The following is a 24,236-nucleotide window of genomic DNA, read 5'->3' on the forward strand; positions in this document are numbered from 1 at the left end:
CCAGTTTATAGGCTTTCAGGAATAGCACCACCACATATCAGGAAGGACACATACACTAAAATACAAGGATACAAACAAGAAAGTGACACCAGACACCCTCTCTATGACCATACCATCCAAATCAAAAGACTAAAATCAAGGAGTTGTTTTATGTTATCTGAGTCTGAGAGTATTCATCCCGACCATTCAGCCATGTTCAGAGTCCATACGTGGAGAGAATGGGACATCTACAATAATGACACCATCCACAGCCCAACAGGAAACCCCTATGTGGAACAAAAGTATCCAGAAGAAAAAGGGTGACACTCTATTAGGCAAGAACTAAAAGGGGAAAATCTGGCAGAACTTTTTGAAGTTGTGATTTTCGACGGACAGTCAATGTATATGCAGACACCCAATTCAGTCTACGGGACACATTTTCAGGAATGTAACTTGGAACCGATATTTACTGACACTGACTTAAGAACCTGCAGCCCAGAGGCTATGAAATGGATCCAGCATTGGTGTAAAACGATATGATGATGCAGATTAAAACAATCGTCCATCGCCAAATTCTGCATTATTTTCACCACCAGTATAACTGCCATTATGATCAGTATCATCATCATTACTGCACTCACCACCATTGCCATTAAAAAGGGCATCGCAATAATTGGCTACCAAATTAAGCAGGCATCAACATCATCTTTTGTGTTGTAGTGCATAATAGTATGCATGATATCGGTATAACATTTGAAATAAATTACACCCCCCCCTGCAAGGTTGGAAGGGCTGGTCAGAATTTACATGAGGAATATAATATGATACCAAAGCATCTCATAATGTCAATTTTCTGACCTTAGATAATTATTTTTTTTCACCTTATTATATACTATTAGTATTGGCAATCTGCTTTAAACAATTACTCTTTCAGTTCTGAATCGAGTCAGGTAATGTATCTGGGGGTCAGAAAAATTTATATTTAATTTTAGATTTGAATGGCAAAAACACTATTGAAATGTGCTAATATATACTCATCACTCATTTATTTATTGATGGTATTTATTTCAGGGAAGCATTGAGTATTCCTGTATTTGCCAATGGTAATATTCAGTATCTCCCGGATGTTGCCAGATGCATGGAAGAAACTGGTGTGCAAGGAGTCATGACTGCTGGTAAAGTTTGGTGTGATACACTTTTAAACATGGTGTCTCTTGGGACTAATCCAGATGGGGATGAGGTCAAGTAGTCAAGCATTGCACTGACTCCAAATGAGACAGGATATTGCCTTGCTTTTGGCTTGAAACTTGACTCCTATTCCCTCTCTTTGCAATGTTGCTAATCTTTGGGTTATTTCAGTTGTGAAAATTTGTTTTCATTTTATTATTACTCTTTATTTTGTTCACCTTTCAATTAGCATTAAGATGAATTTGAAAGTTTATTTGTTCAAATGATGATGTATCCCACTTATAATGATAATTAGTTTTTTAAAAGCAATTCATTGGTCAAGTTTGTTTTGCTCAATTATCTAGTTGGAGAAACGGCAAAGTTATATGAACATTTATTGGGCATATTTCCAATATATTATATTTTATTAATCTTTCTTTTTGAGAAGATGTTTTAATGTACTATTTACAAATTTCTTTTCTTTTGAATGCCTTATCTCAGTTTCATGTGATTGTAAAATGTAAAATGTTTTTATAAGTATTTAGTTGGGTTTTACTTTTTTCTTCTGTTGCTTTCTTCTTATCTCTGTTGCCTTTCCTGTGCTTCCTAATGAAGAGGGCAACCTTCACAACCCTGCACTTTTCCACGGAAAGCAGCCTTTGATTTGGGATATAGCTCTGGAATATCTGGATTTTGCAGACAAATATCCATGTAACTTGTCCTTTGTCAGAGGACACATGTTTAAGATGCTTCACCATGCGTAAGTGTATATATTTTAAAGACATTTTTCAATTAAATTTCAAAGACATATCACAATGGGTGATGGGTATCAAAGATGCACTAAATACAGGCCTGTAAATCTTCCGTCTATTGTCGGATTCCGACAGTACGATTTTGCTCTTAAGTGCTAATATTTTTTTTAAAAATAGTAGTAAAAATAAAATTCGTAACGTCAAAGAACAGAACCAATAAAAAAAAAAAAATAAGAGTTTTATTTCGTTCCTTGAAAAAAATAGATTTTATTCTGTTTCAAATGCCGACTTAAAAAAAAAAATAAATAAATAAAAAAAACAACTTTTCATTTGTCTTATCAAAGACCAAACAAAATTTGCCGTTTATCAGTTAGCTATAATATTATCAAGCCACCTACACACTCCGCTAGACGTGTATGTATGTGGCTACTGTGCCACAGCCAGCGAGAGTGGGTTGCGAAGTTCGCGCGAATCGTCTTCACACACATACACACCTAGTCAGTAAATAACGCACACACAGAAGTGTGTCGAACCGGACCGGAAGGTTTCTCTCTATTTTGCTACCGACACACATGCATATCTCCGGTTCTTATTTCTCAGTCTCTATATTTCTTTGGTTCCATCCGGATGTGAGACGGAAAAAAAATAATGCGAAATAATAATTTTTTTTCGAAATATATATTCTTCTTCGAAAGCTCTCACACCACTGCACCACCTCCTCTTCTTCTTCTTCGTCGTCTTCTTCTTCTTCTTCTTCTTCTTCTTCTTCTTCTTCTTCTTCTTCTTCTTCTTCTTCTTCTTCTTCTTCTTCTTCTTCTTCTTCTTCTTCTTCTTCTTCTTCTTCTATAAGAATTAATCCAAATAACCGAAAGAATCAGCGTAAACATTTAACACAAACAGGAGCGAAGATACGCAGATTCCTGTGTTAAATACGAGATACACATCCTTCAAAAGGGTAGGAATGGTTCTCTTCCTTTCATTTTACAACTAACTCAGACCTGGGCCCTCAAATAATTGGTATTTGTTTTGGTACCATAAAATAAGGACCTCGTTATAAATAAGTAGGGAAAAGTGACCTGATTTGACTAGTCAATTGACGTGTCATATCTGTGTTGTGTCCATATTTTTGTCCTGTTGTGTCTATTTTCGCACAATTTTTTCACCAACCATTTACAGGCCTGTAAATATTGTTTTCACCTTTCACAATTCATAATATTAAGGCTTGTTTGTCAACATAAAAATGGGCATTTATCACTACTTACACTTTCATATGTTTGCATACTTAGTTGTAATAGATTACAGAATGTCAATAAAATCCCAATTTGATCAACGAAAGAAGAGGTATAATAAAGATGTTTTTATGTGGACTGAATGTGTAATTTAACAGTTAATTTCTTTTTTTCTTTTTTGTTTGTTTCTTTGTTTTTGTTTTTTTTTAAAGGATTGCAGTAACTTTTTATTTAATGAATCTCAAACTAGACGTCTAGCATTAAACATGAAAAATATTTATCGGCATTAGGTTATATTATATTAATCACAATAATCTGTCATTTCACCTTTTATTATGCATTAGAGCATTTCCTTTTTTTTTTAAAAATTACTAGCATTATTGAAACTTTAATTGAATTACAATGCTTCTGAACATATTAAAATTTTAAATGGTTGCATCAAGACGATGATAGCTTTAAAGAATAAATAGGAATTTGCTAATTTTTCAAATTAAGAATTATAATTCTGATTCATACTTAAATGGTCACATGCAAACCATCGTTCTAGAGTTTTGTATATATTTTCAGAATGGTTTTTGATTCACAAAAGAGTATTTTTATTTTTATTTGTCCATGCATTTGCTATTACTATATTTGTCAATAAAGTAAAGTGTTTTGACTGTATCTATTTGATATATGAAATGTTTTTCTGACCATTGTAAAATAAAGTATACAAATTAATAATTGATACTTTGGTTACGAGTCACAATAACCAGTGTCTTTTGACCCCTGTCAAGATCACTTTTGCTGTCTTGTCTATTCCCCTATCCACTGTCCTTTATATGGTTTCTTTCTGTCTTTGAATGAGAGTATTTGTTTCTGCCTAAACCCTGCCTGAGGTCTTTGGTTGGAAAGGAGGCAGTCAGGTGTTTTTTGTTTGTTTTGATGATATAATTATTGTTTTGCTAATCTTCTCTCTGTGTACATGTGATAATAATGATAATAATGAAAATATTGATAAAAACTATAAAAATAATATAATATTTTGGTCTCTATTTTAAGCACGATCTGGTTATAAGCATGCTCAGGGATGGAAACAAAATCTTTTATATCATAAACTTTCCCCATTACATGCATACTCACCCAAATGGTCTCCGCTTATGAGAATGCTTATTTTTCTAACCATTTAAAAGAAATTAGCAATGATGATCTCACACAAATCTTTGGGCCTCAATTTCGTTCGTGAAGTGCCAAAATTTGTCGCAAAATATGGGAGGCTGCCGTTTCGTATATGCTATTTTAAAAAATTCATTACGACTCTTTTTATCAATAAATATGTCTGAAATTTGGCACACAATTAGTAAAGAGGTCATTTTAGATTATGTCAAGTGGCAAAACTCGTGCGATTACTAAAAACTGTTAAAAACAGATGTTTGCCCCTTTTGAGTGAAATATTTTAAAAAACTATCAAGAGCAGAGATTATGCCGTTAATTAGGTTATATTTGCACATTTCATCTATTTAAGTTTCAAATTTCATCGGAATATGTTTAGTACTTTTCAACACAAAACATCAACCCAATTTGCGATTCTTTCCCCCCCCCCCCCCCCCATTCGCTTGGACACCTGACCAAATTTTATTTTAAAAGTGGCTAAATAGAAACTCGCATGGTTTTCACTACTAAGACTGACCCCCCCTTTTAAAAAAATAATTGAATTTGACAAACAAAAAATTGAATAGACTAGGATAAATGTCACTGAGACAAAAATAAATAACTAAAATTTAATAAAAGAAATAAAATTCTATATTTGGCCAATTTTGGTCATACGCGTGACCATCTGGCACCTCTGCTGTGAAAGTCTGAAGACCCACCTCTCTCGCATTTTTTGGCATTGTTTAATTGTTTACGTCATAGGGCTCTAGCATTTTGTCTTACTAATCAGTTGGTAATTCGACTTTTTAACAATCTTTGTCCCCTGTTCAATTTCTCTTTTCCTCACAGTAAATTAACACACACATGCGTGCTCTCTCCCTCCCTCCCTCCCTGAAATAACATGTCATGGTCTCACAGACTATTTTGATTGATAATAATTTAGCAGGCATTTTTCATATCATTTGTATGGGTTGTTAACACAAAATTACATTGTTCCAAATGATCAATATTATGTATATTTTTTAACAAAATTATGGTTGACCCTAGCCATACAGCTCTAAAATTATACAAGTTAGAGCTCTTCTGATGTCTTCATCATATTTTCTGAGAAATTTTCCGTAAAATTGTCAAGTTTCAATGTCATATTCCATGTATTAAGTGAGATACAGCCACGAAAGCGTCCCGTATTTTCCATATTTTTTTTCTCTTTGTGAGTCATCCAAATAATTGACACCTTTGAAATGGTATAACTTTTTTATTTATGAATGGATTTTCAAAATTAAAAAAAGATATTTACTCAGTGGAGATAGGGCTTTGATATAAACGTTGTATTTCCCCACAAAAATAGAAAAAAGAATTTTCATAGTCATTGCTAAAGAAATAATCAAAAATAAAAGGAAAAATATACCCGTTAACATGGTTTACAAAGACAGCCAATGCTCTGTGGATGTGTTACTTCACACATTACTATTTTGTATTTGTTTTCTTATAATGTAATGATATTTGATCATAGCTAATTGATACTATTTATTGTTGTTTCTTTAAAGATTAAATATTCACAGAGATGTTAGAGAAATTGTGGCCAATGGTAAATCTACCAAAGATTTTAGAGATGCAGCTCTCATGTTGAAAGAAGTGTGTCAGGTATGCCAGCTTTTCATATATTATACTTCGTATATTTCTTAATGACGTTTTTCAGTTTTTCATAATGCTTGGTCAGTATAACGTTCCTACTTTATGGTCAATATTTCTAATTAATTATTAATTTCTTTTTAATTTTGTGCATGTCTGTCATTTGTGATTTTCTATCTAAACCAGATACATCCTGGATGAAACCAAAACTCAATTATTTTGTGTTTCTTAAAGGAATCGTATCCACTATTTTACATCCATTACTTTGTCAAACCCGATCAACATTTCATCAGCCCTTGGTATTTTATATGTGCTAAATGGAACACTTTCATTTTCAGATAAAATGCATTTAGAGATTTTGTGAGGAGACCAACCCCCCCCCCCCCCCCCCCCCCCCCCCACTCTCGGCAAATTGATAAATGTTTAAATGCTAAAACGTTTTTTAATTCTCGGGAAATGTTCTTGAATTTAAGTAAATACAACCTCTTTTTTGAGCTTTTATGTAGTTTCACAAGAATTCTGTTTAGATGAGTGGCATCACTAGATTTCCGTTTTTGATGATACAAGGCAGATAGAAATATTTGGTTCCTTTTTATTAATATTAGCCACAATAGTTTTAATTAATATGGAACATTAGATTCAAAGGGAGTGGGCCTTGCCCTTAGTCATCGTCATCACAAATTTTCTTTATCTTCTCAAACTGAATTGAAGCCTTCAAAGGTGGTCTTTTGCTTTTTGTTATTAAAACCAGTTTATCCTTAAATTAAGGATTGGTGATTTAATAAATATCCACAATTTTCTGAAATGAGGAATCAGAATGAACATCAACACCAACAGGGTGTCCAGGCAAGTCGGTTTTTAGTCAGATGGCCGCTGGTTGTTCGGATAAGTCGGATTTTGGTCGGATAACGGATCTGTAGGTCAGATAAATCAAAATTTGGTCAGTAAAATTGATGCAGGTTGTGCAGTTGCAAATTTTAGATCAGAGCAAATATCAGAGCCTATAAGCCTGTTAACATTGAAAATGCTCGCTTTGCCTGGTAAAACAATTGTGAGTAAGACTTCAACTATCATACTAGCTATTCCTATAACACAAAAACCTCAACAGATATTGATGCCTCTATCTATGAGTCTGTTCGGTTTAGAGGCACATGTATTGGTTTGCATTATTGCAGGGATAAGGGATGAAGGGGTCGGCATGTGAAGATGAAACAAACAATGACATAGTACATGGGAGTGTCACCTGGATGCTGGTGCTTGTCGTGCAGGTGTTTTTTAAATCCTTAACAGCGACGCCGATTTTATTTTTTCATTTATATTATTTTTAATGGAGAATAAACAGGTTTTACCAAGAGAGCAGTAAGAATATTGCGACTTGAACTTCAATTATCTATAGTTGCATTGCAGTTACTTGTCTTTTGATGAAAACGGTGATCTGGTGTTGGGTCAAAGTAAGATCAAATTACGCCTTTAAAGGGGTACATTGTTTATTTGTATTACTCTTCTTTTTCTTTTCTTTTTATATGATGGTGCGTGTTGGTGCAATTAATCCTTTACCAGTGACACTGATTTTTTGTTTTCAAATAATAGTTTCCCTTTATATTATTTTTAATTCAGAGTAAATCGTTTATACCATGAGAGCAGTTTGAATATCGCGACTCAGGCTTCATTCAAAGTATAATTGCATTGTCGTTACTGTCATTTGATGAAAATGGTTAGATCAAAGTAAGATTGAAATTTGCCTTTGAATGGTTAAGGTGTTGAGGTTCTTTCAAGTTTCAAAACATTTGATCCAAATATTTTAATTTACAATCATGTGTCAATCATGTCCAAATCCAAGGGTAAATATTAGTCATTGTACCTGTCTGAATTGATTAGTTTCTTTCTTTGTTTTTTTTTTTGTTTGTTTGTTGTTTTTTGTTTTGTTTTCATTGGTATATGTTGATATATGTGTGTCTACCTGGAAAAAGCTTGGTTAAGCCGAAACTGGAGATCCACGCCACAGCAAAAATGGCAATTTGGAGGTCCCATGCCAAAATTGAGATACTTGAAATCTGCAAAAAGTGCCTGCCTTGAATCAGCATATTCAAAAATGATCATCTCCCTGAAAAGTGAATTTTCCTTCGAATCAGTGCTTTTCCAAGGCAGGTACATATATGCTTTAAAGAAATACATTGCATCTATTCTTTTATAATATTATTAGTGTAAGATGGCATAAAGGTCAGAGAATGGTATTTTAAAGAGAAGTATAATCTAAGGTACATGTCAATATTTTCACCATTTGAGTGTAACTTTCCTGGCTGAACTCCTTTGTTTGTTTTAACCCCCGATCCTCGACCGTTGTATAAACGTAACACACCATTCCGACCCCAATACCGAGGCGGTGAATTTAATGTAACACACCTTTTCAGAGTCACACGCGTGTCAGTTGTAAAAACGTAACACAGACCCGACCTTGATTCAGTAAAAATTCCATTGTGTTCTTTATGAAATAAAAGCGGAAGTTTGGTTGGTTGATACTATTAGTGTCATCCAATCAGCAAACAGTTAATTTAACCTGTTAGCATTGGACTGGTGTGAATGGGAATTTCAACAAAGCAGTGATTGACCAAGGTGTATGCAGAACTTATAAAAGTGGCCAATACGTTGGTATGTCTGTGCACTAAAGCTAAATTTGTTGCTCAGAAATTTTCCTTTAAAATGATATAAAACACGCACCCTTTAAGTTGCCTGTGAAAATTGAAAAGGGAAAATGGTTTTGATAAATTATGTGTGATTGTGTAACTTTTTTCGTTTTAAATTATTTTAAGTAACACACACATCAAGAAATGAAAAAGTAGTAGTCTTTCAAATGTATTAGGCGCATGGAGCTGGAGTTTATCCCGGTTTCTATATCGTAAAACAGACAATAACAATTGCTTGCTACCCTTTAGAGAGGATCCTAGTCTTTTGCAAAGTTCTTTCTGCCAAGTGTAACAGACACAGCTACCCAATCACTGTTGGCGGGAGGTGGGGGGTCAGAAAACTTCACCCAGGATCAATCGGCTATCAGGATGCCAGAGAAATGAAGAAACCATCACATAAGTCCCAAAACCGCTTTTATCATCCATTTCTTAAAAGTACCTCCAGCAGCATGTGGACATTTCCCCAGAGTGCCACACATTTATATCTTTTAGAAACTGATTTTTTATTCCCCCCAGGAGCCAATGAAGAAATACGAAACAGAGCCAGAGCTATACACAACAAAACTCAAGCTTCCCCTCCCATACTGGATCTGTCAACCTTATGTCAGGCCGAGGTAGGATCATTCCTTTCTTTTTTTTTTAATGTTAGGATTTAAGAATGATAAAATAATATGTAGGTATTAGCAATTGATGAATTTTGTGATTAGATTTGCTATGATTTTAACCAAGACAAGGGAACAATTTTTTTTAACATCGTATTATTTTTCAAACATAAGAATTATCATTATGCCCCTACAGGTTGACATATTTATTCTTTCAAAGGCTACCCAGTATCTTCTATTGTCAGAGAACTTCTCACCCATATTGGGGATCACTCTTCCATCCTATGGGTTGTTTGCAATCTATTTAGATTTTCCAGGTATTATTAGCAGGTGTCTTGGTTAAAATCATAGCAAATCTAATCACAAAATTGATCAATTGCTTAGGGACACGTAGAATGTACACTCAATACTTCAGTGTAAAGAGTGGACCTCATATACAATGCACCTGGGTTACATCAAAGGTGACAGGACTTGAGGTCAATTTTAATTAAAAGCAAGGTTTTATTGAATCTGGTGTACAGTCCAGTCCAGATAATTCGAAATCTGATTAACCGAATTTCTTTTAAATCGAAGAAAATACGATGTAATGAATTATTTTCTTCTTTTTCTATATAAAATATTCATGGTTAATTTGAATTCGAACAGTCGTTATTCTCTTTATTCGAAGTGCAAGTGCTTGCCCATCACTAAAAAAAAAAACTCTGGAAGGTCATAACGAACTGCCTGTTCTCCGTATCCACCCTCCCACCCGTTTTAATGACTGAGCTGACTAATAATAATAATAACTAGACCCCTGAGGCATGTAATGGCGTGTTGTTCCCTCTCCGTCCCACCCGCCCTCTCTCTTCTTTCTCCAAATTGACCAGCTGTCTCGCTTCATCCCTCTCTCCTTCTCGCGCTCTCATCACTAAGACTAACTTGTGGTCTGCTGGCCGCTGGCTAACAAAGGGGGTTGGTTATAAATAGATCTAACACACAGTGATAACCACAAGCTGACCAATACACGGCACGAACAATCATAGGCCACACCCCACTCCACGCGTTTCTCTTTCTCTTCTGTGCTGTCTTTCTTTATTGATCGATGGATCGAGATCTAGAAGTAGAGGGCCTACACAGCATGCAGTGTTAACTACTACTCTGTGCTATTGTGTAGCTTGTAAGTGTAAGGGCCAGGGCACGGCTTGGCCAGGGCCAAAGCATACGTGTACAACAAGGGTACAACAATGTGTAGTCTTTCTTTCTTTGTTGTACAACTTGGCTTTCTACTCAAGCAGTCTAGGCCTACTTTAGACTGAACGTGAAAGCCACGCTAAACCCTACGCATTCTCATTCTGCGTAGAGTTGGGATTCGCTTGCTCTTTTTTTATTCGAAAGCGCGAGCGCTCGCTAGGTTTGCGCTTTCAAACGCTCGCTGCTCGTTAAATGAATAAAATAAGAGGTTTTGATTGGCTGTGCCTGTGTGTGTGTGTGTGTGTCTGTGTGATCATACACACCACGTCGCGTTGTGTCTCGAACACACACGTGTGTGTATACATAACCAAGGGTGGGTGGCGACGAGTGATCTAATCAGTGTACGCGAAACCCCCTTTTGTCAGGGGAGGTAAATGAGTAATATTACCCTGATACCTGGAGTCAGGTTTAGTTATTTCCCTTGTTTGGAGACAAATCGAATTCTGATAAATAGAAGTCATTTGCTTTTCCCACCCAATTCGAATTATCAGGACTGCACTGTATTACATATGACATTAATATCTGAGATATAACTTTAAAGTTGATAAAATGAATGGATTAATCCTTTGCCACATTTCCCCGTTTCACACCCATGCCTACCCGTATACCTTGATTATTAGTGCATTATGATATGAAAGTGGTCTGCCAGACAAATCAAATGTGTAATAAATCTCACTGAGTTCAGAAAGCAATGAAAGATTTATTATTTTTATGCCAGTCTTGTCTCCACTCTTTGAAGTTTTGATTACTGTAGCCAAGGTTTGTAGTTGTAAACCATGTTGAATGCAAGAAGGATTTAGAAGTGTCAAATAGAGAAAACAATGGGGATTTTTAAATGTTTTATTAATTTAGGGTTTTGTTGGATTGGAGGTTGCTGTATCCGAGGTTCACCTCATCTGACTTGAGAGTGGATGACATGTCTTGAAGAGATATTTTCAGGCTTCAAAGACAAAAATGAGATTACTTTATTGACTACTTACCATCTAGATAATTTAAGTATTGCGCAGCAGCTGATTTGCATAAGTTTTAATTATGGCTGTCACTCAAGAAGTGTGGTGAAGTCCCACTGCATGCTACGGAGCTGTTGAAATTCTGCTTAATCCCGAAACTCTGACTGACTTTGCAAACAATCTCAATTTTTTGAAGGGGTTGACTGAAATATATGAACCACTACCTTGGTGGCTCAGCAGAAAGATGTCTCATTATATCACAAAAGTCAAGCAATGTTGAGCATGATGGTCAGGGGCTGGTTGGGTGACATTGATTGTGGAAAATTCTGGTATTGATGTTGGGTCCTTGGGTGAGGCTATTAACACACATTAACCCCCATTGACTCAGGTGTGAAGAGTACTGACGGATATTGAAAATGGATGTCTAACAGGTGACTGGTAATGTATGAAATTGGAATATGCTAGGGGAATAAATGAAACATTATGAAGTGCATTGAGCATAGTAAATCTGTGGAAATGTTCTATATAAATGTTCATATTTATTTTATTTTATTTATTTTTAATCTCAATAGGAGAACCAGATGGATTCAATTTCAGAAATTTCATTCATTTTCCCTAATAAAGCATAATAATTTCAATCGAAGTTTCTTCATTAGTGCTGTATTTGTATTCATCAATTGTTAAGATTTTCACTGAAATTTGTGCATTGTTTTCTCTACATTAGACATCTTTTCACTGTTTTACATTACCCGAGGCATTCATGAAAACCATGCAGTAGTGAAATTAAATATCATCTTTTTATTTTGTTTGATTGTTTTGTTTTTATTTTGTTTTGTTTTTTTATTTATTGCTGATAGTTGGGCTCTCTACTGATTTGATTTAGGGTTTTTCCATTTCAGTTAAGTTAGTGTCTGTTTATGGTTCAAAATAATAGTAGTTAAGCTGTTATCAAATACATTATTGAAGATTTTCTTCTTTTCCTTTCTTCAGTGTGGATGAGGAACAAAATCCAGATCAGAAAGGCTTCCGCCTTGAGCTCAATCGTAAACGGGCTGAGGATATGCAGAAGATTGGCAGAGGGGACACAGGTCTTTCTAACAACAAGCTGAAAAAAATGCTCAGGAATCCTCATAAAAATTTTAACAGAGATCTGAAGTGTGTGTTTGAAAAGTGTCAATCATGTCCAAATCCAAGGGTAAATATTAGTCATTGTACCTGTCTGAATTGATTAGTTTCTTTCTTTGTTTTTTTTTTTGTTTGTTTGTTGTTTTTTGTTTTGTTTTCATTGGTATATGTTGATATATGTGTGTCTACCTGGAAAAAGCTTGGTTAAGCCGAAACTGGAGATCCACGCCACAGCAAAAATGGCAATTTGGAGGTCCCATGCCAAAAATTGAGATACTTGAAATCTGCAAAAAGTGCCTGCCTTGAATCAGCATATTCAAAAATGATCATCTCCCTGAAAAGTGAATTTTCCTTCGAATCAGTGCTTTTCCAAGGCAGGTACATATATGCTTTAAAGAAATACATTGCATCTATTCTTTTATAATATTATTAGTGTAAGATGGCATAAAGGTCAGAGAATGGTATTTTAAAGAGAAGTATAATCTAAGGTACATGTCAATATTTTCACCATTTGAGTGTAACTTTCCTGGCTGAACTCCTTTGTTTGTTTTAACCCCCGATCCTCGACCGTTGTATAAACGTAACACACCATTCCGACCCCAATACCGAGGCGGTGAATTTAATGTAACACACCTTTTCAGAGTCACACGCGTGTCAGTTGTAAAAACGTAACACAGACCCGACCTTGATTCAGTAAAAGTTCCATTGTGTTCTTTATGAAATAAAAGCGGAAGTTTGGTTGGTTGATACTATTAGTGTCATCCAATCAGCAAACAGTTTATTTAACCTGTTTGGGTTGAGTATGAAGCTAGTTATTGACGTATGAAATGACGCGATCAAACCCGAGTGACGCTATATCTTAGCTACGTCATTCAAACTTGCTAGGCAAGTACTGGGAACCGGTCGTTATTTCCGGTTGACCCCAATGCTGTAGAAGGGTTAAGAAGGGGACTTTTTGTCAGTTTCAAATCTGTGGCAAGTATTACTTACAGAATTTTTATTCCCTGTTTGTGTCAAAAATGCGAAAAGGTGTTTATAAAATAGTGACAGACAAGCAGAAAGATAGATGCAAGGAAAAACTCACAAAAAATCTGCCGGCCTTGACTCAGACCTCCTGACTACCTACTACATTACACTTCAGAGATTACCTGATAGCGGGGACTTATTTTCACTGCTCCCTAATTTGTCCTCCAGTTTGTATCATAGTCACTCTGCCCCTTACAGTCCGCCTAAGGCTTATGACAGACGCCAACACAAAATATGTTTTCCTACACCGAAAATAAAACCAATGTCACAAAATAATGACATCATTTCCAGACCTGTCTATTGTTACGAAAAATTCGTAATGTTACGAATTTTCCATGAAAATTGGCCCCTGTTATGAATTTACAAATTTTTATCAGTTTGTTACGAATTTACCGTGATTTGCGAAATAATAATTTCATGAAAAAATGTGATTTGAAAAAAGTACGATTTACTACACTAGGTCCTTGCAAAAGGGCAGTGTAGAGGGACAATAGATTTCTGGATTTGTGTACATAGTGTAAATAGTATATTAATTTGATGTGTGTAGTAGCCTATATAAGCAATATAAACAATAACCCTTCTAAACACCTCCTTGTCCCCACCGTCAACTTGTGCATTGTTGATTCTACCTACGCTTCTATAGCCGACATTGTTGCGGTAAGTTCCGTTTTTAGTACGTTTCGGGGTGTTACTAATTTTTTTCAATATGTTACTGAAAATTACAAAATTATGGCCCTCTTTTTACGAATTTTGGAAATTTCAGGTAGGCAGGTCTGCATTTGTGCTAGATGAAGCTCACAAGAGACCAGTTTGCCAACTTGTACAATCTAAAAGAATATTGAATTGACATCAATTTCTCTCTGACAGGTGTTTACCCCATACCAACCTTTCGAAACCGATTCTGTCCCAAACCGACCGATTGTAGCGTGTACCGACAGCCTCATTGAACTGACCATCACTTTTGGCGCCCATTTTTAAAATTGATGGAAGAATTGAAAGCAGGACGGTACACACTTGTGATTCGAATGTGAAAAAAAATAAAAACAACTGAAGGGTGGAATGATTACAAAATGCAAGGTTTCAGCATTTGAAATTTTTATCTAAAAAGGAGTCTTCTATTCAAAAAAGACGGAGGCAGAGAAGAAAAAAAAAAGAGGGGGGGGGGGGCATGGTGAACTTCCATAATCCATTTTGGCATAGAACAAAAATCACAGACAAACTGAAACTCACTCATACCTTGAACCCTTTCTTTCTGTTCACTCTTATGCCCCTTGTGGAACCATCTTGCACACATCCATCCATCCCGGTCTTTGTCATCCCCACACGTAAAACATACACTTTCATTCACCCCCATATCCATCCCCTGAACTTTCATCCATGTACTGAATTTTGTGAGAATTTTCTGAATCTGTTGCTTCCTTTTCAGATTTTGTCCTTTTCACTGCTTTCATGTCTCTTCTTTCCTAGTCCTAGCTTTACTTTTTGCCTCACTCTCCTTCTTCTTTCTCTCTTTTTCTGCTTTTTCTGCTGCTTCCTTTTCCTCCCTCATTTTTGCCCTTTCTGCCTTTTTCCTCTCCTGCACCATCTTCTTGTCTCTGACTCCTTGGCCTCTTCTTGTGGTAGTCACTGTCATGGTCTCAAGTGAGTAAAGAGCTACTCGACTATGCATAAAGATATGTAGAATGAGGCCCCAGAATTTACTAGTTACTATAAATGAAAAACAATTAACGATTTGTTTAAGATGAAATAAAAAGAAAGATGAAATTTTATTAAAAGAGATAAATAGTGATTGTGGCAGTTACAAATAGAAATGTGAATATATTACGTAACTTATGATGATATAATGTCAAGTTCGTAAGGTTACGTTTCCAGGCAGTTGACAGGCGTGGGTTCTATATTCCTCCGATAACGGGCTCAGGCTCGTAAAGTTCCACTTCCAGGCAGTTCGGAAGGGGTTATTCAGGTATTTCTTCAACAGCGGGCTCAGGTTTGATCCTTAAAATGTTTAGGATTACACCGTCAAAGGTAAAAGCTCCCGTGTCTTGATGGTGGAGATAAAATATCCACAAAGTACCAAAAGATAAAAATCTTCAAATATATATGAGGAATGGAGCGGCTGGCCGTCCGGCATAGATTGTAGAGAGAAGTGAGTGTAGAATGTTAGACCTATCAACTTTTATAATAAGTGACAGAATGTAGAATGAAAAGTATACACTTATTAGAAATTAATTCGAGGGAAGGCTATAAAAGGAAAGACGATCTAATATTAGAAGGTAAAGTTTATCTAAGCCTACCGAAATATAACTGGAGTGAGATGAATTCAGTTCTTAATAAAATAAAATTTAATAAGATAATTGTGAACAACCTTTACTGTGACAGTCACCAGTGATGCCAAAACTCCAGTTTCACCGGAATAATTCCGGTCTGGAGCCAAAAATTCCGGGCTCCGGGCAACTTCCGTCAAGTCAAATTCCGGTGAGGTCAATTTGTTCCAAGGATACCCCCCCTCCCTTTCCAACCACCACATCATCATCACTGCCACTAGTATTACAACCATCATCACTACCACTACTACTGCAACCACCACCACCACATCATCATCACAACCACTACTACTACAACCACCACCACCACCACATCATCATCAGTACCACAACTACTACTACAATCACCACATCATCATCACTACCACAACTACCATCACTATTACAACCACCACCACCACATCATCATCACTACCACTACTACTATAACCACCACCACCATATCATCATCACTAGCACTACTACTACAACCACCACCACCACATCATCATCACTACCACTACTACTGCAACCACCACCACCACATCATCATCACTGCAAATACCACAACTACTACAGCCACCACAATCACATCGTCATCACTACCACTACTACTGCAACCACCACCACCATATCATCATCACTGCAACTACCACAACTACTACAACCACCACTACCACATCATCATCAATACCACTACTACTACAACTACCAGCATCACATCATCTTTACAGCTACTACTACAACCACCACTACCATCATCACGACCTCTACTACTACAACCACCACCACCACCACATCATCACTACCACTACTACTACAACCACCACCACCACATCATCACTACCACTACTACTACAACCACCACCACCACATCATCACTACAACTATCACTACTACTACAACCACCACCACCACATCATCACTACCACTACTACTACAACCACCACCACCACATCATCACTACAACTATCACTACTACTACAACCACCACCACCACATCATCATCACTGCAACTACCACTACTACTACAACCACCACTACCACATCATCATCACTACCACTACTACTACAACCACCACCACCACCACATCATCACTACCACTACTACTATAACCACCACCGTCATCACTACCATAGACCTGTAAATTTTCAGTCAATTAACTGAAATCAGTCAATTCGTCAAATTCAAATATTTTAAAAAAGGGAAGAAAGAATTGAATAAAGAGAGAATTCATGAATCGTAGTCGAATGACTGTAAAGTTAATAAGGAACGTTCCACAGCGCTACGCATAGCTCATGGGCCGTTTATATTAACGTTGGATGTATTGCCAAGGCTAAGCAACGCTTTTTAGAATTGCCGTGTCTGAACACACCCCAGTGTATTTTCACACAGCCTTCGTGAAATTATTTTTTCACTTTCCAAACCTGTCGTAGCCAATTTTAACTGAGCCGCCGAGCGATATATTTCACTGTTTCGTCTAAGCCAAAATTGACCACATTTACTTGAAGGACAGGAAAAGTATGAAAAAGAAAAATTCGAACACCGGAAGTTCGGAAGTTCGTTATGTAGACACCTTCAAATCGAAAGTTATATGATTGCTACAAGCACATTTCGATTGCCTCATGTTGTAAACAAACTGGTTGACCGTTTCTAAGTTTCTTCAATGATTGGATACCTAATTATAAGGAACAATGGTAATTAGCCTAATTAATTCCCGCACAAATTAGTTTTCTGCCATTGCTTTTCTCAAGTGAGCTTGCTGTTTACCTTTCATTTTGATTCTTTGGATTTTACCGCTACGACGAATTACGAAGAAGAGTTTCAGTTTCAGTCAATTTTTATAGAGCTCATTTACAGGTCTACTACCACTACTACTACTATAACCACCACCACCACATCATCACTACCACTACTACAACCACCACCACCACTACATCATCATTACCACTACTACTACAACCACCACCACCACATCATCACCACCACTACTACTACAACCACCACCACCACATCATCAACCACTACAACTACAACCACCACCACCACATCATCATTACCACTACTACTACAACCACCACCACATCATCACTACTGCTACTACAACCATCACCACCACATCATGATTACCACTACTACTACAACCACCACTACCAGTTCATCATAACTACCACCACTACTACAACCACCACCACACCATCATCACTAACATTTGTACTACAACCATCATTACCATATCATCATCACTACCACCACTACTACAACCACCACCACATCATTATCACTACCACTACTACTGCAAGCACCACCACCACCTCATCCTCATCACTACCACCACTGCTACTACTACAACTACCACCACCACCGCCACATCGTCATCACTACCACTGCTACTACAACCACCACCACCACATCATCATCACTACCACTACTACTACTACTACAACCACCACTACAACATTATTCATCACTGCTACTACTACAACCACCACCACCACCACATCATCATCACTACCACCACTACTACTACTACAACCACCACTACAACATCATCATCATCATCACTATCACTACTACTACAACCACCAGCACCACATCATCATCACGACCACTACTACTACAACCACCACCACCACATCATCACTACTACTACTACTACTACAACCACCACCTACACATCATTATCACTACCACTACTACTACAACCACCACTACCACATTATCATCACTACCATTTGTACTACAACCACCATCACCACCACATCAACATCACTACCATCACTACTATAACCACCACTACATCATTATCATCACGACCACAACTACTACAACCACTATACCACCACCACATCATCATCACTACAACTACTACTACAACAACAACCACTATCACATCTTCATCATTACTACCACTACTACAATAACCACCAACAGTCTGCAGTGAATGAGACAAATCATCGAAAGTGTCTGGAGTTGTACAATCCAACTGTGCCTCCAGTTACTTTCAATAATTTGGCAATACCAAACACTACCACCAGTATTAGTGCAGCTTGTCCACTGAAATGAAAAAAGGAGACAGAAAAATGTCTTTTGTCACACTGAAAACGTAACATGAAGATATGGCTACAAACAACTCACACTATGTAAGCTTACCTGGCTGCTGGTAGGTTTATTTCAGACGTGGACAGAGAGGCAGACTGTATGAGTGAGGCTAAAAGCGACAGATCGCTATGCCCCTTACTGACCTTCCCAGTCAAATCGCCTCATGTGTTCCAATGTGGGAACAACCACTATATCATACTTTTTAGACTACTACCTAATGCTAATAAACCAGTCATGACTTTGTTTTGCAGAAAAGAGCTCGCCTTTCTGCTTATGTGATTGGCCAGGTGATAATCTGGCTGGCGATAAGGAAAGTAAAGGTCACTTAAATATGTGAATTAAGGTGTCAGATCTTGAAAAACAAAAGCTTTTATTGGCTGTGCACTGATCGAGATGAAGACAAAACAAAGGGGATTGCACATGACTAAGCCTCATTGTTGTAATTAACGCAGGGTTTGAGAAATCGCTTATTTTGTGACGCAACTTGCACAGTGGTCGGTATGACTTGAGTGACAGTAAAGGGCAGAGTGACTCTACTTTTTTTCAATGCTTGTAAATTCAGATCTCCCCTTATCATTTTCTTTCTTCCTGAAACAAAAATGTTTCAAGCTCTTACAATAAAGCAAACAATGAATTAGTCATTTTATTGAAAAGTGAAAAAGGATAAATTCAATTTACCTCTTTGGATGGGGACTTTTGACTGCTCTTTGTCTTTGTTCTGAATTGCGATTGCTGAGTTGTTTTTTTCTCCTGGATCTTGTAGGGATCATCAAATGTGGGGAGACAGTCAAATGTATAGTATCTTTTTTTAGAGATATTTTTTTCCTTGTAAATAATCCCTCTGTTTTGTACTATTGTATATATTTGTTTTGAATGTATTATACTTTTTACATATTTGGGTGTGCCCTTCGTATCGAGATTCTTTGCTTATGTCTGGATGGGACTTTTAGGTAATCTCAAAATAAGGCACATCATTGGATGACATGTGAAATTTTCTGTTCCCTTTTCGAATCAGTCTCCTTTGCCTTGATTTTTTTATGGTGTACCAAACAATGTGTAATGAATTAATCAATTTGTTGTTTTGTTGTTTTTTTCAGGGCATGAAATGTGAGCAACGGTTATGTAAAAATTGTTGTAGGCAGAAAGCAAATGATGAAATTTTTGACTGTAAAGGTAAGTAAATAAATCAACCAAAAATCAATGTAGTGGGCAATGGATAACTTGATGTCAATGAGACCTTAATAAAAAAGAATCAAGTTATCTCTCCACGCTCCAAACGTGCTTCCTGTGATGTCTCTAAATGCAGTCATTCTATGTGGCTCTGAAAAAGTGTTCATTTTCTTCCATTTTATTTATGATTTCACCAAGATAACATCAATCATTAGATTAAGCATCCAGGTTTTTAAATTAGTGATATATAGAGTGATGGGGATGGACTGACATGAAAATCAACTTATGTGTCATCAAGTAATACCTGGATGAGATTTTACTTTTTTCTTTTTCTTGTTCTTTTCTTTTTATCAAAATTTTATTTATATTTATATAAATGGCATTTTGTTCACAACAGCCCATGTTCAGATGTTATTTTGATTTTTAAAACAAAAACAAAGGATTTTAAACTTTTTAAAATATGGCCTGTTAAGATTTGTTTTGATATTTTGGAATATGAAATTATTTTTCAAATACAGAAGGGCTGATATTTTGATATTTAGACAATGCTTTAGAGCTGGCACTATAAGAGATTTAGCAGGAATTGATTTTCCAGCATGTTTCTTTCGTTTTTATATTTAAAAAGTTGTTTCATAGATCAATGGCCCAGAGCAAATCAACTTGTTGCTACCACAGTACTACCACAGTAAACCTGGGATAACTGAAAATGGCTCAAACAAAATCTAAAAGCCGTTTATTATTATTATTTTTTAAAATCCTTGTTAAAACTACAAATTATCACTTGTCTGATCAGAATTGTTATAAGTCAACAGCATTTTTGATTGTTGGTGTTTCTAATTCAGCAGCTTTTGAGGGTGCTCTCAGTCCAATGTCAGAAACTAGTAAATGGCTATCATTTTCACTTGTTCGATTATTATTAATATACTTTTTTCAATTGTTTACAGCGCACAGCATTAAAAGAAAAACAATAGCAGACAGGGATCAGTTGAAACAAGAAAACAATGGTGCCTTGCCTACAGTTGAGAATGTTCACTGCAGAAGTGAAATCAGCCCAACAGATGCCTGCACTGAATTCACTGTGAAACACCTAAAATATGAAACTAAATCAGATGAAGTAACTGAAAGTGGTCAATGTAGCAATAAAATTGCAAAATTTGATAATGGTAAAAACATTTGCGATGTTAAAATGCGACAGAGTGAAGATAAAGTCTCTTGATAATTAAGGATAAGTTGAATATGGAATTATAGAATATATATATATATTTTTTAAATTCTCTACAATGCAATAATCAACTTCATTCAAACAATGAGTATTCTGCTGAAAGGATAAAAAATTGTAAATTTGAAATTATTAAAAAATAATAAATGAAGTGCAAATTACAGACTTTTTGGACTCAAACCTTTTTTCAGCAAATAAGTGAAACGTTTTATAAAATAAAATGTCTGAAGAAATATATGATAATGAATCTGCACTGGCTTAAAATAATTGTTAAGCTTTCCATTGCTCTATCCTGGAATGGTTCATTCATGAATCATCTCACATTTGACATTTGAATGTGTTTTGAAATGTATGATCTTGATGACAAATTATAATTATCAATTACAGTTGGTCTCCTTTTATAAGCACCTATAGTGTCAGGTTCATTCTCCTCTGGTACTCAAATCCCATAGTCCTGCTTTAATTTCCACAGGTATCCATTTCCCATAGCCCCAGGTTCATTTCCCTCTTAGTCCCAGGTTCACTTCCCACTGGTGTCCCCTCCCCCGAGTCCCTGTTTCACTCCCCACTGCTGCCCACTTCAGTTTCAGTGGGTTTCATAAAAAATAAACACCCTCGGGTTTTACTTTTTTTTTACAAAACCCAGAGTCCCAGATTCAATTCCTCTGGTGTGCACTCCCTGAGTCCCTGGTTCACTCCTCACTGCTGCCCACTTCCCATAACTGTGGTCGGTTTCAGCAGGTTTTGTAAAAAAGAAACATTCTCGGGTATTACTTTTTCATGAAACCCTCTGAAACCCACAGTCCCAGGTTCACTCCACACAGGTGTGCACTTCCTTGAGTCTCTGGTTCACGTCCCACTGCTGCCTACTTCCTATAACTTTGTCAGTTTTTGGCGGGTTTAGTAAAAAAGAAACTACAGTATAGAGAGGGGAATGGAGAAAGGAGAGAGAAAGAAAAGATGGTATAAGAAAAAACTAGTAGATGTTTGACCAATCAAAATATGGGATTAGTGACATGCCCCCTCCGCTCCCCCCCCCCCCCCCCCCCCCCAGCTCACTGAGACAAACAGGAACAAAACTGAATGTTGTATACAAAGAAGCTCTGTAGATTCCTGTATTTGTTTTACTTTTTTTATTTTCACTGTTTACTAACCAGCACAAATGGGTTTTTTCATTTGTTGATACATGGCTTATTGCTTTCTTTGAGATATTTCTGTATTTATTTACGTGTATGTTTCTTTAAGGGGTTTTTATGCATATCAGTGTGAGTATGGGTAGATAATAACATGTACATATGTCAGTGATAAGTTTTACATCAAAGATGTAATGGGGTTGCTAGAAATAATGATAATTAACTGCATTTATCGGGAAGATTTTCAATATAATTCAATGCATGCATACATGCATACATACATACATACATACATACATACATACATACATACATACATACATACATACATACATACATACATACATACATACATACATACATACTGGGTGGGGTTCCTGACCTCCCATAGCGGGCAGGGAGGTACATACTATGTCTTCTATCCCCCTATGTCTGTTTTCCAACATGCTTTCTGTCTTTGCCTCGGAATGAGATTACTTGGTTTTGTCCTGGCCCTGGCCGGATACCCTAGCTGGGAGGGAAACAGTCAAATGTATAGTTAGTTTTGGGAGATGATATTTTTTTCCTTGTAAATCATCTTTATGCACTCTATTATGTTTTATTTATGTATTATATATGATTAGTAAACATTTGAGTGTATTCCTCTTAGTGGGGACCTGTGCTTGTGTCTGGATGAGACTTTTAGGTGATCTCAATTAAGTACACTGATAGTGTGCTCTTGGAATCTACACCTACATACATACATACATACATACATACATACATACATACATACATACATACATACATAAATACATAAATACATACATACATACATACATACGTACATACGTACGTACGTACATACATACATACGTACGTACATACGTACGTACGTACATACATACATGATACATAATAATAATAATAATAATAATAACGATGATGATGATGATGATAATAATAATAGTAATAATAATAATAATGATAACAACAATAGTATTGTAAGATTAAATAGATAATCCAATAAATTCACAAATTGAAATATTTAGAATAATTGACAAATAGATGGATTCATAAATAGATAATGGAATACATAAATAGACAAATAACTACATTATTAAATATGTAGTGCTAATAATGATGATGAATTTTACATCTTTGTCTCCAAACTTTGTAAGAGTCAATGATGGCACTGTTGCTTATATATTTTGAAAGGACTTTTGCTTCTTTGCTTTTAATTTTAATGCCCAGAATCTTTAAGCCATTTACAAATATGCCATGGACATAGCCGAGGCTACCTACAGAAAGAACTATAACCTCGGACCAAGTATCTAAGAGCATTTATTTCCATCCAAAAAGGAAAGTACTTTTCAAATTTGGTTTTGAATGACTTATTGATATGAGCACCATATGGGACAGAGATTTCAACAATTTGGTCCGTTTTCATTTCTTTGTTGATTTTTAAAATGTCCGATCTATTACTGTTACTATTAAATGAGGATTTGTCACTGTCGAAAAAACTTGGTCTGATGAATTTGTCTTTAAAATTTTTAGTTCTGTCATTTTTAGGTATTTTGTCAAAAATAATGTCAACAATTCTGTTGTGTCGTTTTTGATATAGTAATTTGAATTTTGTACATTCATTTACAACGCGAGATATGGTATCTGATGGATGGTTACAGATCTTGAAGCTTTTGGAGTATGACAATGGGTAATATGTATGAAGTAGGCTATCGCACTCGGGAAGCTGCAAGCGACATTTTAAAGCAAACGTTCTAATTTCATCAGGAAACTTGTGACGACTGAATATGAAACTGGA

At 36.1% G+C, this 24,236-nt stretch overlaps 1 protein-coding gene across 3 annotated transcripts in view; it reads left to right on the top strand.

Moving 5' to 3' along the window:
• The window catches only part of LOC144972646 (tRNA-dihydrouridine(16/17) synthase [NAD(P)(+)]-like), a 79,761-nt gene extending 55,824 nt beyond the window's left edge, over nucleotides 1-23,937 (top strand). For all 3 annotated transcript variants that reach the window (XM_078914123.1, XM_078914124.1, XM_078914125.1), the window contains 7 exons: nucleotides 1,051-1,154; nucleotides 1,762-1,906; nucleotides 5,806-5,902; nucleotides 9,091-9,188; nucleotides 12,347-12,551; nucleotides 20,011-20,086; nucleotides 21,028-23,937. In XM_078914123.1, coding sequence (XP_078770249.1) covers nucleotides 1,051-1,154; nucleotides 1,762-1,906; nucleotides 5,806-5,902; nucleotides 9,091-9,188; nucleotides 12,347-12,551; nucleotides 20,011-20,086; nucleotides 21,028-21,299 — 997 coding nt within the window. In that variant the 3' untranslated portion in view covers nucleotides 21,300-23,937. The remainder of the gene's footprint in view (nucleotides 1-1,050; nucleotides 1,155-1,761; nucleotides 1,907-5,805; nucleotides 5,903-9,090; nucleotides 9,189-12,346; nucleotides 12,552-20,010; nucleotides 20,087-21,027) is intronic.
• The last annotated feature ends 299 nt before the right edge of the window (nucleotides 23,938-24,236 follow it).

Source organism: Berghia stephanieae, chromosome 5 (assembly GCF_034508935.2).
Source record: "Berghia stephanieae isolate SIO BIC M18660-M18661 chromosome 5, UCSD_Bste_1.3, whole genome shotgun sequence".
NCBI classification, from domain to species: domain Eukaryota; kingdom Metazoa; phylum Mollusca; class Gastropoda; order Nudibranchia; family Aeolidiidae; genus Berghia; species Berghia stephanieae.